The sequence below is a fragment of the Acomys minous genome (genome assembly GCF_964271855.1).
Source record: "Acomys minous genome assembly, chromosome: 19".
Taxonomy (NCBI): domain Eukaryota; kingdom Metazoa; phylum Chordata; class Mammalia; order Rodentia; family Muridae; genus Acomys; species Acomys minous.
Window position 1 is genome coordinate 58717817 of NC_140499.1, and position 14338 is coordinate 58732154.

The following is a 14338-nucleotide window of genomic DNA, read 5'->3' on the forward strand; positions in this document are numbered from 1 at the left end:
AATTGTTTTTTGTTTGTTTGGTTTGGTTTGGTTTTTCAAAACAGAGTTTCTCTGTGTAGCCTTGGCTGTCCTGGACTCAATTTGTCGACCAGGGTGGCCTCAAACTCATAGCAATCCAGCTGCCTCTGCCTCCTTGGTGCTGGGATTAAAGGTGTGCACCACTACACCCGGCTAAGCTCAAGAAATTTTTTATATTAATCTGCCTTCATGAATTTTTTGTACTGTTTGGTTTTTACTTATTTATGAACTGTCTTACAGAGATACTAAAAGTAATTGCGACCCTACTTCGAAATTCTCCCCAGTGCCCAGAGAGCATGGAGGTTCGCCGAGCCTTTCTTTCTGACATGATTAAACTGTTTAATAACAGTAGAGAAAACAGGAGGTAAGCTGCAACGGAAACTGTTCATTTACAGCGCTTGTGCCTACCTTAGATGATTCAATTTTCTTAGAAAAATCCTTTTTAAGTGCGTGTAAGTAACACATAGAGTTAGAATGTTTATTACCACGTTGTTAAAACTGTTTTGGATGTACTATTGATAACTAGGGCCTATCCTCTACCTCACCTTGAGATAGGGTTTCTCTGTGTAACCCTGGCTGTCCTGGAACTTACTTTGTAGACCAGGCTGGCCTCCAGCTTCCAGATCCACCTGGCTCTGACTCCTGGGTTCTGGGAATAAAGTCATGTGCTACCACACCTGGCCTGGTTTGTTTTTTCTTTTATCCTTCCTTCCTTTTTTTCCTCCTTCCTTCTTTCTTTCTTATAGGCATTTTCTCTTTAGAATTCTGTGGTCACTTTATTGTTTTTAGTAATTCAATACTTTTTTTTTTCTTTCAGGAGCTTGCTACAGTGCTCTGTGTGGCAAGAATGGATGCTTTCTCTCTGCTATTTTAATCCTAAGAATTCAGATGAGCAAAAGATAACAGAAATGGTATATGCCATATTCAGAATCCTGCTTTACCATGCAGTCAAATATGAGTGGGGTGGCTGGCGAGTGTGGGTTGACACCTTGTCCATCACACATTCAAAGGTAAGTTTATGAAAGTGTTTTTTTATTTTAAGTACCTATAATTTTGAATTTACTCAAGTAATTATTAATATGCTTTGAAATAAAGGAAAAAGACAAGCTATTTTCTGAAAATATAGTACAGTTATAAACAAATAAGGCATTAATAAAAATATTCCTAACTAATTTAGATCTGAAATAATTGTTTTCAAGTGTCAGCATTATGTGTGTTTAAAGGTAAAATCAAACATTATGTCATAAAATATAGAAATTTATATATCTTCTCCGAATTTTTATTGTTGTTAGAAAGTTTTGAACACAAGGTGGCGCACCATCTTCAAAGATGGGAGTTTTTTTTTGTGTGTGTGTTTTTTTTTTTGTGTGTTTTTTTTTTTTGGAGTCAGGGTTTCTCTGTGTCTCTGTGTAGCCTTGGCTGACCTGGACTCACTTTGTAGACCAGGTTGGCCTCAAACTCACAGAGATCCTCCTGCCTCTGCCTCCCTGAGTGCTGGGATTATAGGCGTGTACCACGGTACCCAAGGAGTTTGTTTTTCTTCTCTTGTAAATAATATGAAGTTGAATGAAAAGGAAAGTTCTGGCTTATATTTGCACTTAGTGATGGTCAAAGTCAAGTAAAAAGTTGGTTTCAAAGAATCAACTGTTCTCTTTTTCTGTTTTTTTAACAGTGTTTGATGTAACCCAGGATGGCCACGAGTGATCTGGAACTTGTGACCTTCCTGCCTTTACCTGCTAAGTGCCGAGTGGTAGGCTTATGTCACCTCTCCGAGCATGCTCTTTATTTTTTTTAGTTTTAAAAAAGTTATAATGAAATCATCCAGATAGTGAAGGATACAAAGAACAATGTGCCCAGTACTTATTGTTTATAAAGTTAAATGCCCTTCCCAAATGTCGCCTAGATTATTCATCCTATCTCCTATTATCACTCCCCACTGACATAAAGCGATGTTGCTATTTATATATCTTCTTTATACTCTTACTAAAGTATATACCTTAATATGTGTGTATATATATATACATACACACACATACATAAAATTTCTTTTTTTGGTCAGTTCTAGGAATTGAACCTAGTGCAGTGTGTATGCTGGGCAAGATCTCTGTCCTTGAGTCATACTATTAAAGTTTTACTGCTCTTAACAATAAATAATGTTCTTTTTTTTTTTTTCAGTGTTTAAACTTAAGGTTAATGCTATAATACTTAGTGGCTTAGTGGCTAAGTGGCTTTTTGCAAAGTGTGTTTGTGCCCTGTTCGCAGTCACTCATACTGACTCCTCCAGTTGTGGTCATGTTCTCAGTTGCTTTCCCTTCCAGGCTTCAACTTTATTCTTCTGTTAGCTGATGAGCAAATTATTTGTGCCTGGGAGTTTGTATAAGGGTTCAGAACTGCGATGTGTAAGCCTTGTGGGACAGTGTGATTTCCTTTAACGAGTGCTGCATTTACCTTCTTAGTAGCATTTTGTTCTCACTGATTCACGTCGCCCCATCACTTCTTCTGGAATTTAAAACATTTGCCAAGTTTAAATTTTTAATTGAAGTATCATCAGGATCTAAATTTTTGTTTTTTATTGTGTGGTTCTGTATGTCTTTAATCCTGGCAGCCAGAATGTGAAAGGGTCTGTTAGAGGACCCAGGTTCCATTGCCGGAACCCACGCCAGGCGCCTTAACTGCCCGCAACTCCAGCACCAGGGGCTTTTAGTATCTCTGGCCTCTGAGGGCTTCTGAATTCACACGCACATACCTACATGTACACACACACACACACACACATCATTAAAATAATAAAAAAGCAAATCTTAAGAAAATTATTGGGAAATGAAGATAACTGATTTCATGAAGTGCCTTTGTTCTCTCCATTAAAGTTTTGATTCTAATCAGTTTGTTTAGCTAACCATGAGCCAAGGACAAAATCCTCCTGACATACTGTTATAAATAAAAACTTGGAACAATATCACTCCTGTCCATATATCTATTAATATGTTGCTATTTTTGCACTACATCACTCTTATAGCCCCAATTGTCTAGAATGTGATCCTGTGTAGGTGCAGGTTCCATCCCTACATACCTTATTTTGGTTTGTACTGTGAGTGCTAACTGCTTCACCTCTGTCCTAGTGGGCTGTTCCTGGTGGGCTGTTCCAATTTGGTCTGATTTCCTGTTAGTAGGTTTTCAACTTACAGAGAGATAACGAGAAAACCTGATTTGCGTTTGAGTCTCAAATACATTTGAATTAGATTTTGGAGCTATATGGTGGAATTTGCAGGTTAGGAAAGTGCCAAACAAGAAGCAGATTCTCCCCCCCCCTCACCCCCATGTTTTTTAGTGCATGTGACTGTGCCTTAGGAAGGCTGGTTAAGCGATGTAGCCTTCAGGTAGACGTTGGAAGGTGACCACAAGACTGGAAGTCTGTGAGATCTTTTCAGTGGACCTGTGAAGCTCTCCTTTCCAGCTATATAACTCAACGGGGGTGGAATTTTCTCTGTAGATTTCTACACCAACAATATAATGCCACAGATCCCATGTAAGATTATGGATATATCAGTCTAAAAATAGCACGTTGTTCCTCTCCATAGACAGTTTATTCTTTCTTTTCATAACAAGTTAGGTTAAAAAATTATTATGATGATGATGATGATTTTAACTTATGTCTACCTTTCACTGATACTGTGCTTAAATGTGTTTCCTAACTTCCACTACTGGACAGGAAACTGCACTGGCTTAGGGTTGTAGTTCTTTCCAAATATGCCATGATGTGTTAAATCTTTACTTAACAGTCCTTTCTATTTGCCCATATCCTTCACATTGTTTAAGACTTAACTAAATGATAGCCTATCTGGTCACTAGTCTATGAATTCACAGCATGTAGTTGTTGTTAGTGTCTCTTGTCAGTTCCGGCTCTGCATCAGTCTCCCGCATCGCATTCTGCGGCTTGAGAGCTAGACACTTAGTATGACCTGTGCCTCCGTGGCTGCCTGCTCAGCCTTCTGCTTCTCTCTCGCCCTTCTCTGTCAACCAGTATCAGCACCTCGCATCTTTTTCCTTTCTCTCCAACATCTCTACTTAGTCTGCACCTCTGGCCTTCTGCTGGCAACCTGTTTCCCTTCACGCTGTCTGTTCCTCCTTCAGCGGAGCTGCATCTCTTCCACCTCCACTTCTTTCTCTGAGCTCTCTGTGGTTTGGTTGGTTTTTTCTCTTCAGCATTCCCAGTCACCGTGTACCCAGGTCTCTTTGTAGTTATCTACTCTTTTCTTTCCAGTATTTAATTTTTTCTCTTTCTTCCACTCCCTGTATGTTTTCAAGAAGATCCCCACACAGATATTATCATGGAAGGTTTTCTAATGGAAGGTAACATACATGTAAAAAGAGTTGTATACAAGGTTCAGGGCTGAAAATACCACAGAAGAGAGATAGTGAAAGGGGTGGTGGCTTCTGCTTGAGGTTTGGGGAGTCTGTGGAACAGGGGAAATTGAGCAGTTTTAAGGGGTAAATCGCATTCATGTAGATAGACATGGCTTGACTTTGTGAGAAAGTAGAGTAAGCAGAGACAGAGAGAGAGTGCCGTCTAGAGCGTGTGGAGATGTGTGATTCGTGTGAAGAAGCAGCGTGGGCCCGCATTCAGCACGTACGGCCCTGTGCTGCCCCCTCGCTCTCTGCTAAGAAAAGAGAACTCTTCTCTTGTACCTTATCAGCAGCGGTGAACATTTCTTCGTGTTGTCCATACAACTGTGCTTGGTGCTGAGTTTTTGGCAGTGACGTATTAAGCATTTGTTGTAGGAAGGGGAAGGGAGAAGTGCGTTATTGTATAAAGCTTCTTGATTTACTCTGTGTATGATTAAGCAACTCTGTCTTATCCAGAGGCCACAAATAGTGTCAATAGCTGCCTATGAAAGCACCTATGCCATGACCGTTCACAGTATGATGTTGGATCACTTCTTCGTGGTAATTTAGGATGCATATTTTGTTTGTTTTTTGAGACAGGGTTTCTCTGTGTAGTCCAGGCTGTTGTGGACTTGCCTTGTAGACCAGGCTGGCTTTGAACTCACAGTGATCTGCCTGCCTCTGCCTCCTGAGTACTGGGATTAAAGGCGTGCGCCACCAGACCTGACTAGAATGCATATTTTATTATAGATTCTTTGTCCAACCTCAGAGTCTCTAGGGATCGAATGCAGAGCCTTGTGCCTACTATGCAAGCTTCCTACTACTAAGCTATACCACAGGCTGTAAATCTGTATTTTAACATTAGCTCTTTGCTCTGTGTGGTGGTGTATGTATGCCTGTAATCCCAGCTGTTTGCAAAGATGGCAGAGGATAATTCTTTGTTCAAGATCAGCCTTGCCGCTAAAAAGACCCAATTCCAAATTGTACAAGCATCCATATGTGCATATGCACGCACACATACACACACGCATACATGTGGACACACACAGACACAGACAGATGGCATATACACACGTGTGCATAGTCATGCCTGTACACATATATGCATTTCATACATAAAAACTTCTTATACTCAAAGTTTGAATAATGTTCCGTGTATGTAGGAAATACTGATGTTACTTTCATAAAATTCTTAGCTTCCTGTCTTTGTAGCTAGCTGATAATGTACTATGATACGTTTTACTCCTTAGAAAAGATTATGTGGAAATGTGGAAAGCTTAACGAAATGGAACATGTGCCCCAGTTTATAATCTCTTAATAGATTTTTAATTATTAAAAAATCTGTTTACTTTTTGTGAATTTAAATATGATGCAGAGAATGTTAAAGGGAGGAAATATATTTGCAAGCAGTAGTTTTTTTTTTTTAAAGACAGATTATATAGAGTAAATGCAGAGTGGTCAGAGAGAAGAGGCAGGCGTTGTTTAGTTTATAGTTTTCTTTACCTCAGTGCCTTTTGATTTGAAACAGATCTTACAACTGCTTTGCAAAGAAAATAATTGCTTTAAGGAGAGGCCTTGTGTCTACTTTCCGATAAAAGCCAGTCCTCTGCCTCCTTTTTAAAGGAAATGCTGACTGAAATAATTGTGTAGTATTTCTGTTTTTGTATTTTTAAACTGGAGTAAAACTAGATTGGCCACATTTTTGCCATGATGATACTTTTTTTTTAAAGTATTAGACTGAATTGTGAGTGGCAAAGAAAAGCTTGTTTCAAGTTGGCTCTTGTAATTTCAGCTTTTAAATTTAGTTTCTAGACATACATTTTCATTTTCTTTTTGAGGATTTTCTTCACTGATTACAATTAAAGGGTATTTCTTCTCCATAAAATTTATACAAAATAATTTAATTACGTACCACTACATTCATTCTTTTTGACTTTGAAATGTTATTTTAAAAAGGGACAACTGAGGCTGTCCATATGAACAGCTAATAGAATACCTAATGGAGTTCACGTGACTATCTAACGGGATAGGTGTGAGTTATTTAGCTAAGGAGACGAACAGTTTGAACATGCTAAAAATGAAGTTCTTGTAGCCATATTGTCTCTCTGTAAAAGTATCTATTTAAAAGCATCTTATGTACTTTCTTGCCTGTGGTATTATATTTATAGTATATAATTATATAATGAAGCTTACCCTTTGCTTTCTGCAGTTATTTTGGGTCTCACTATAACAAATTTATATTCTAGCTCTTGATGAAGAACCAATGTGTAAAGATCTAAGTTGCAGAATCGCACGGCGTTTGCTTTTGCAGTTACATCAGGATATATGCAGCTGCTATAAAAAGCCAAAGAAACTCAATTGCAATTTTATTGTTCAGTTTGATAGATTTCCTGCCACCTTTGTAGCAGGGAGGCTGTTTGTCATTGTGTGCTGTTCCACCAACTGCAGAACTAGGTTTTATAAGCAGTAATAGGCTTCTAGCAACTGCACTGGACTGCGCACTGCGGGCTGAGGGTTTCAGATGTGTGCCCAGCAACCTGTGTAATTTCATTGTCGTCTGTGTTTTCATCTTTAAAAACTTTCCTCCTTTCTAGAGAAGGATGAAATCTAATACAGTTAAATAACAATGTTTTAATTTGGTATGCTGAAATACTTCTACTCTTTAATTATACTTTAAATTAAATTATTCCAGATTGTGAGAATGACCCAAAAACTCCTTTTAAATAAAGAAGTAGAGCTTTAGTCTTTAGACAGTGTATTTTTTTTAGATCTGTGTTGCCAAAGACAAAAATAATGAACAAGTAAAAATTAATCACACTTGAATTAAAAGCGTAATGTGAATTAGATTGTGCTCAATTGGATGAATTTGAGTAAAATATGTAAAGACCTTAAATTAGTAGAGTATTTTACTGTTAGCAGTCTGAGGAGTTGTTTAATTGTTCACTTTAGCCATGTTATAGACAAAATGTTGGAATAATAAGATTAACAGCAACCCATTAGGGAACTTCAAGAGCCAATGAGATGGCTTGGTGGGTAACGGTGTGCACTGCCTCACCTGCTAACCTGAGTTTGATCTTTACGCTCATAGGTAGAAGGAGAGAATTGACCTCTACCTGTGCTGTGGAGCATGACCACACATGTGCTCATACATAAGTAAAATGTAATTTAAAAAATAAAAGGAATGTCAAAGGTTACAAATTTTATGTTTCACAGATTATTTGCATTTTATGCTTGATTGGTGAAGTATTCTTTTAAAAATTTAAATAAAAATATTTTTGTTATTTCTTTTAAAATTTAAAAATAACAGGAAAATTAGAACCTACTCTAAATGTATGCACCCCAAACCCCCAAGCTACTCAATATTCAAATATCTGTGAACGAATTAATGGTGGTATTTCAGTAAGAGCTTCGGGTTCACTGATCCATATGTATAAATATGCATATACAGGTAATTATTTTCTTATAAAATTGTGGTTATACTTATAATTTTTTATGAGCCAGTTTCATTTATTAAAATTATTATTTGCATTTTAGTTGTTATATATTATTTGGTATATGTACTGTGTTGTACTATGAAAAATAAAGTTAAAATCTTTGGCTTTTATGTAACATCTGCATGCCAACAGAGCACTTGCTGTCCTAGGAAAGAGTGCTTGTATTAGTGATTCTCTTTTCTTTTTTTTTTCTGGTGTGCTCCAGAATTTTATTTACAAGAAGTGATTGTTTAAAAAACAATAACATATAAACCCCAAGCCTCTAGTAATTCACATTTTAATGTGTTACATAAATGTTACAGTTTCTTACTATTAACCAGTGATGCCCTGATTTTGTGTGTGTGTGTGTGTGTGTGTGTGTGTGTGTGTGTGTGTGTGTGTGTACGCGCGCACATCCCTTTTATTATGCTTTCAGAGTTTCTGTAGAATTTCCAGAAAGAGTTCTGTATTTTAGAATGTTTTATCATGCATTTTAGAATGTTTTAGTAGTTGCACTAAACTGCTCTCTAAAATTTTGGCAAATTTATATTCCAGATTTGCATGTAAGCATGTGTTCAGATTTTTCAAGCAAATAAAATTGACCACATGCATGACCAGGCATATTCAGGGTAGTATGGTCAGTCTTGTGCCTTCTCTTAGCCTTTTTCCTTCTGTTGGTTTGTCTTACCCAACTTTGATGTGGTAGTTTTTGTTTTATTTTATGTTATATTTTGTTATGTTTGTTGTTCTCTCATAGAAGCCTGTTCTTCTCTGATGAGAGACAGATCCAGATGGGAAGGGAGGAAGAGAGTTGAGGGAAGGGAAACTCTAATCAAGATATATCATATGAGAAAAGAATCTTATTTATTTATTTATTTATTTATTTATTTATTTATTTAATCTTTTTCTGAGACAGGGTTTCTCTGTGTAGCCTTGGCTGACCTATAACTCTTTGTAGACCAGGCTGGCCTTGAACTCACAGAGACCTGCCTGCCTTTGCCTCTAGTGCTGGGATTAAAGGCGTGCACCACCATACCCAGAAAAAAAATCTTATTTTTATAATAGGGAATAAAGAAAATAAAAATTGATGGTGATTACTTTTTATTAGAGAAGAAAAGACCATTAGTTTATTTATTCTGTGCTGCTGCTTCTGTAGTGGTAGGGATAAAGCAGGTTGTGAACACTGAGCAAACTCCCACTCTTGGAGCTGCATCCCCAGCCTTTATTTATTTATTTACTTACTTATTTATTTATTTTTGTGACAGACAGGCTTTTTTTCTTCTTCTTCTTTAGCTTGAAAGTAGTTTCCCCATAAATACATTATAGTCACGGTTTCCCGCCTCATGTCCTCCCAGGTCCTCTTCAGGCCCCACATCTTTAACTCCACGTCTTCTGTCTCTGTCTTTAGAAAACCAACAGGCAAATAAAAACAATCAAACTAGGCTAAAATAAAACAAAACAAGACAAAGAAAAGGCATGAGGAACACACACACACACACACACACACACACACACCATAAAATTACATAATCAGAAACCATAATATACAAAGAAAAGACCTGTAAGGAAAAAAAATGGCCAAACAAAGCATTATGAGAGACAACATCTTCAAAAATGGCCATCTGCTGCTGTCATGGAGCCTACTCACAGGTGTGGTTTATATACTCACTAAGTTTCCATTAAAGAAAACAAGGTTTTCCCTTTGTGAGTGTTTGTCAATTGGACAAGCACTGGGTTAGGGATGGGGCTAGTGTCCACTTTCCTTCTCAGCCCTGGGAACCCGTCTGGGGCAGAGCCATGCAGGTTTTGTGCATGCTGCCGATGTCTCTGTGAGTTTGTATGTGTGTCGGTACCTGCTGTGTCACCACTGTGCAGGTGACCAGTGCAGTTCGCTGGATTTATAGTTGGGTTGGCGGTTACTTTTTTCCTGCAGTCTCGTGCAGAGTACCTTCTAGTACCACCAACATTAGTGTGTAGAGATGATGGAGAACTCTTGAGCTCTACCAACCACAAGCAATAAAAGACATCTTTGTTTAAAAAAAAATTAAACACAATTTTTCAGTAACCAAAGTCAAAAGGCCTAAAACTAACAGTAGTATTCATAATTAGAAATTGATAGAAAAGACGATATAACTGTATCCAAGGGACATGATGAAATATATCACCGAAAATACATAAAAATTACCTTAGATTTATAAAATGATTCATGAACCCTTTTATTAAGAAGATGTTAGCTGGGTGTGGTGGCGCACGTCTTTAATCCCAGCACTCGGGAAGCAGAGGCAGGCAGATCTCTTGTGAGTTCGAGGCCAGCCTGGTCTACAAAGTGAGTCCAGGACAGCCAGGGCTACACAGAGAAACCCTGTCTCAAGAGAGGGGGGGGGATGTTAAAGTACTATTATTTTGAGCTAATTTACCACAAATAATTAGGTAAAAAATATGAGGAAATTTGGGTATATGTAGTATATCTGAATAAAAAAAGCATCAGACTAAGAATTTATACCTGTGTGTATGTACAAAACAATACTTTGGAATCATGCATGAAAAATTAATAGCTGATTAATGGCTTGATTGTTGGTAGGATCTTTGCATTTAAGGTTGAGAGTGGTAGAAAGATATTTTAATACTATATACTTTTTATATTTGAGCCATGTGAATTTACCTATTTTATAATCACCTAAGTTCATTTTATGAATGGATTAATGTACAGAGCTTATGGCATGTATCACTTGGTTTTCTTATGGGATAATTTGCCTTTGCTATTAAGTCTGTAATGTTATTTTCATAATACATCCACTTTAGTTGTTTCCTTGAGATAGCATGTGCCTTATATTTGTTATCTCAACAGAAAACTCTACCAGGAGAGGAGTTAGTTTTGAATATAGATTTGAGTCAGTGCTTTGTATAAAATAAGTCAGCAGTGTAATTAGATTTTACTGTTACGTCTGCTGCCATGTATGATTGTTGAACGCTGCCCTGCCGGTCCCTAAGAGATCTTGTCTGTGGTAGTGATATTTTGACTGACGTGCATTTCTATCTCATAGGGAATGAGTGGCTCAGTTACCTTGAAAACATGTCTTATTTATGTGTTGTGGAGAACATTGTTAACCTAAGAATTAGAAACTAAGCTGTCATATTCAGCAAATATTGTACATAAGAAGACAGTGGAAAAAAAAAGATGCATTGGTTTAAAACAAAACCAGTTGCTAAACATGCCTGCCAATTTTTAAAAGGTCTAAATTTCTATGATTTAAAGAATCTTAATATTTGAAATAAAACTATAATGTTAGTGTCTTGATTAATTTTTTTATCTTCTAGGTATTAAATCTGAGTGCCTTATAAATTCATTGCAAGCAATGGCAAAAAAAAAATGTTGTAGTTAATAGCACATAAGTATCTTTAACAGGGAGTTTATACAAGTACTTCCCAAACATTGCAAACAGCTATAGATTAGCAATCAAGTGATTGTGAAGATTAATGACTAGTCTTGTAGCTGGGTAATTTAGAACAATATCTGGTAATTAATTGTGAATTATCAGTTTTAACTCACAAATACCTTTCGAAAAACAGCATAAAAAGATAACAACAGTGATAATTGTTTAATTACCATTTAACTTTTAGACTACTGGGATAAATTAAGGGGAAATTAGTAAAGCAACCAAATTTTGAATTTTAAAAGCATCTCAAATCCTGAAGATATATGCTTTCCAGCCTGTGGTGGTTTCTTTTCTTCTCCTTAATAACTCCGTCTCCGGTTTCACATTATAATAGGATGAACATATATGTGCACAGAAAGTGAACCGAAAGAAAGAGACACCTTTTATAACCAGTTCAAACTTTGAAAGTAATGGTTGGCCTTTGGGGGAAGGTTTCGCTCTTTTTCCATTATGAAAATAACTTGTATCCATAGCTAAGTTTAAATAAACTTTTGTAGATTATACCTGTGTTTATAGTCATTTCTCTTCTTATGTATATTTATAAGTAATCTAGCTAATTATGTTCTTGTTATTTCATGGTATGCCACCTGTTCCCATTGAAATTATTTTATCAAAATAAATGATAAGAAATGTACATTTTATTATTATTAGCTATACATTTAAGAAATTAGTGAAAGAATTTTATGTTCTGTAAATGGTGCTGATTATATCTTTTAACTGATTATATGTATTTTTTATAGGTTACTTTTGAAATACACAAGGAAAACCTTGCCAGTATATTTAGGGAAGAGCAGGGGAAAGGCGACGAAGAACTGGGGCCGAGTTCTTTGAGTCTGGCTCCGGAAGTCACAGGTGTTACCAGGGATGCTGATGCTCCAGTACAGCCCCAGCACTCAGATCGGAAGGATTCGCCCATCTCTCTTCATTTCACTAGAAATGGGGATGAGAACGCAAGTATCGGGAAGGCAAGCTCAGTAGATTCTGCTTCCAACACTGAATTGCAGACAGCTGATGTGTCTAGTGAAGAAAAAAAAATGGAGCAAGAAAATCAAGAGTTACTGAATCAAGCCACTTTGGAAGAGACAACGACAAATGAGACTAAGGATGCCTGTGACTTAGAAGCATCTCCCGATGCAGGTGAACCTGTGACTGGAGCCTCTACTTCTTTTGAACTACCTGGCAAAGATACAGTGACCATCAGTGAAATAAGTGCCTCCATAAGTTCTCCCTCAGAACAGGATGCTGCAGAGATGCCAGAGTTACTAGAAAAATCTGGAGTAGAGGAAGAAGATGATGATGATTATGTGGAACTGAAGGTAGAAGGTAGCCCTACTGAAGAAGCCAGTCTGTCCACAGAGCTCCAAGGTAGTAGTTTGTCTGTAGCTGCTTCCGAAGCCAGAGAAGGACCAGACATGTGTGGTAATGACAGCGAAGTTCAAGAGGAAGAGCCTGTTACTGAAATTCATAATGATCCCCAAACTGGAGATTCTAAAGAGTCTAAGCTTCCAACTTTGGACACAACAGAGCCTTTAGCTACCTCACCAGAAGCTCCTGTTTCCCAAACAACTGTGCAGTTAGACAGGGATGAGGTGCTGCTTGAAGGCAGGAGCGCACCTAACCTTGCTGGAGCAGCAGAATCAGCTACTGAATGTGCTGATGCTGTGTCTGAGACGCCTGCTACTTCTGAGCAAAAGATTGCCAAGCTGGATGTTTCCAGTGTTGCTTCAGATACCGAGAGGTTTGAACTGAAGGCCAGTGCGAGCACACAAGCACCACAGCCTCAACGACATAGCCTTGAGGTAATTATTGAATTGTCTTTAAAAAAATAAAAAAATTGGTGGCGTACGCCTTTATAATCCCAGCACTTGGGAGGCAGAGGCAGGCAGATCGCTGTGAGTTCAAGGCCAGCCTGGTCTACAAAGCGAATGCAAGACAGGCAAGTCTACACAGAGAAATCTTGTCTCAAAAATCCAAAAAACATGCATGCGTGTTTTGCCTGCATGTTTGTCTGTGTAAGTCTTGTGTACCTGTGTTGTCTTTTTGACATGAATTTGCACTGAGTTAAAAACGGCAATTATGGATACTTCTATTTGGTTAGTTTAATATTCATAATTACACAAGTATATATGTAAATACTATATTTCATGTGGTTATATAATATTTGAAGGTTACTCTGTTTTTTTTGTTTTTTTGTTTTCCCTGAGATAAGAGTTTCTCTATGTAGCCATGGCTGTCCTGGACTCACTTTGTAGACCAGGCTGGCCTTGAACTCACAGAGATCCACCTGCCTCTGCCTCTCCGAGTGCTAGGATTACAGTCATGCACTACTGCTCCTGGCTCAGTAACTCTGAATTTATGGTCATCAATTCATTCTTTTTTGTGGTGCTGAGGATTGGACACAAGGTTTTATGCATGCTATATAAATACTCTATCAGTGATTAAGTTCATAGCTCCAGTGTGAGTTTACTAAATGGCAGCTTTTGTTATAATTTTAATAGCATCACCAAACACCACATTCAGCCATTTGGCATAAGTTTAGTTTATAAAGCATTTCTAGGAGATACTTTCTTCACCCTCACCCCCTTTGAGACAGGGTCTCTCTGTGTAGCCTTGGCTGTCCTGGACTCACTTTGTAGACCAGGCTGGCCTCGAATTCACAGCGATCTGCCTGCCTCTGCCTCCCGAGTGCTGGGATTAAAGACATATGCCACCATGCCTGGCTGATACTTGTTTTTTATTCTTCAACTAAACTGAGCCCGGGGCAGTATATTTACCAATACATTAAGTCTGGTTTCAAATGTAGGGTCTGTTTGTACCATGAGAAGAATCTGTGTGACTGAGAGACAAAGCTTTCATTTTTATCAGTATTTCACAGTGACACGTGGCACAAGTGGTTGGATGCATATTGCTTCTTTCTTAACCTCTGCCTCTCATTTGTTCCCTTTCTTTTGGTTCTTGTTGTTCTGTCTGCTCTTCTGTATGTTCACTCTTGTTAATTCTTATTTCAACTAATAAAAATAATCTAGT

At 37.7% G+C, this 14338-nt stretch overlaps 1 protein-coding gene across 5 annotated transcripts in view; it reads left to right on the forward strand.

Moving 5' to 3' along the window:
- Window positions 1–14338, forward strand: part of LRBA (LPS responsive beige-like anchor protein) — a 539428-nt gene that overhangs the window by 95711 nt on the left and 429379 nt on the right. For all 5 annotated transcript variants that reach the window (XM_084768541.1, XM_084768543.1, XM_084768544.1 and 2 more), the window contains 3 exons: window positions 259–382; window positions 836–1028; window positions 12052–13110. In XM_084768541.1, coding sequence (XP_084624667.1) covers window positions 259–382; window positions 836–1028; window positions 12052–13110 — 1376 coding nt within the window. The remainder of the gene's footprint in view (window positions 1–258; window positions 383–835; window positions 1029–12051; window positions 13111–14338) is intronic.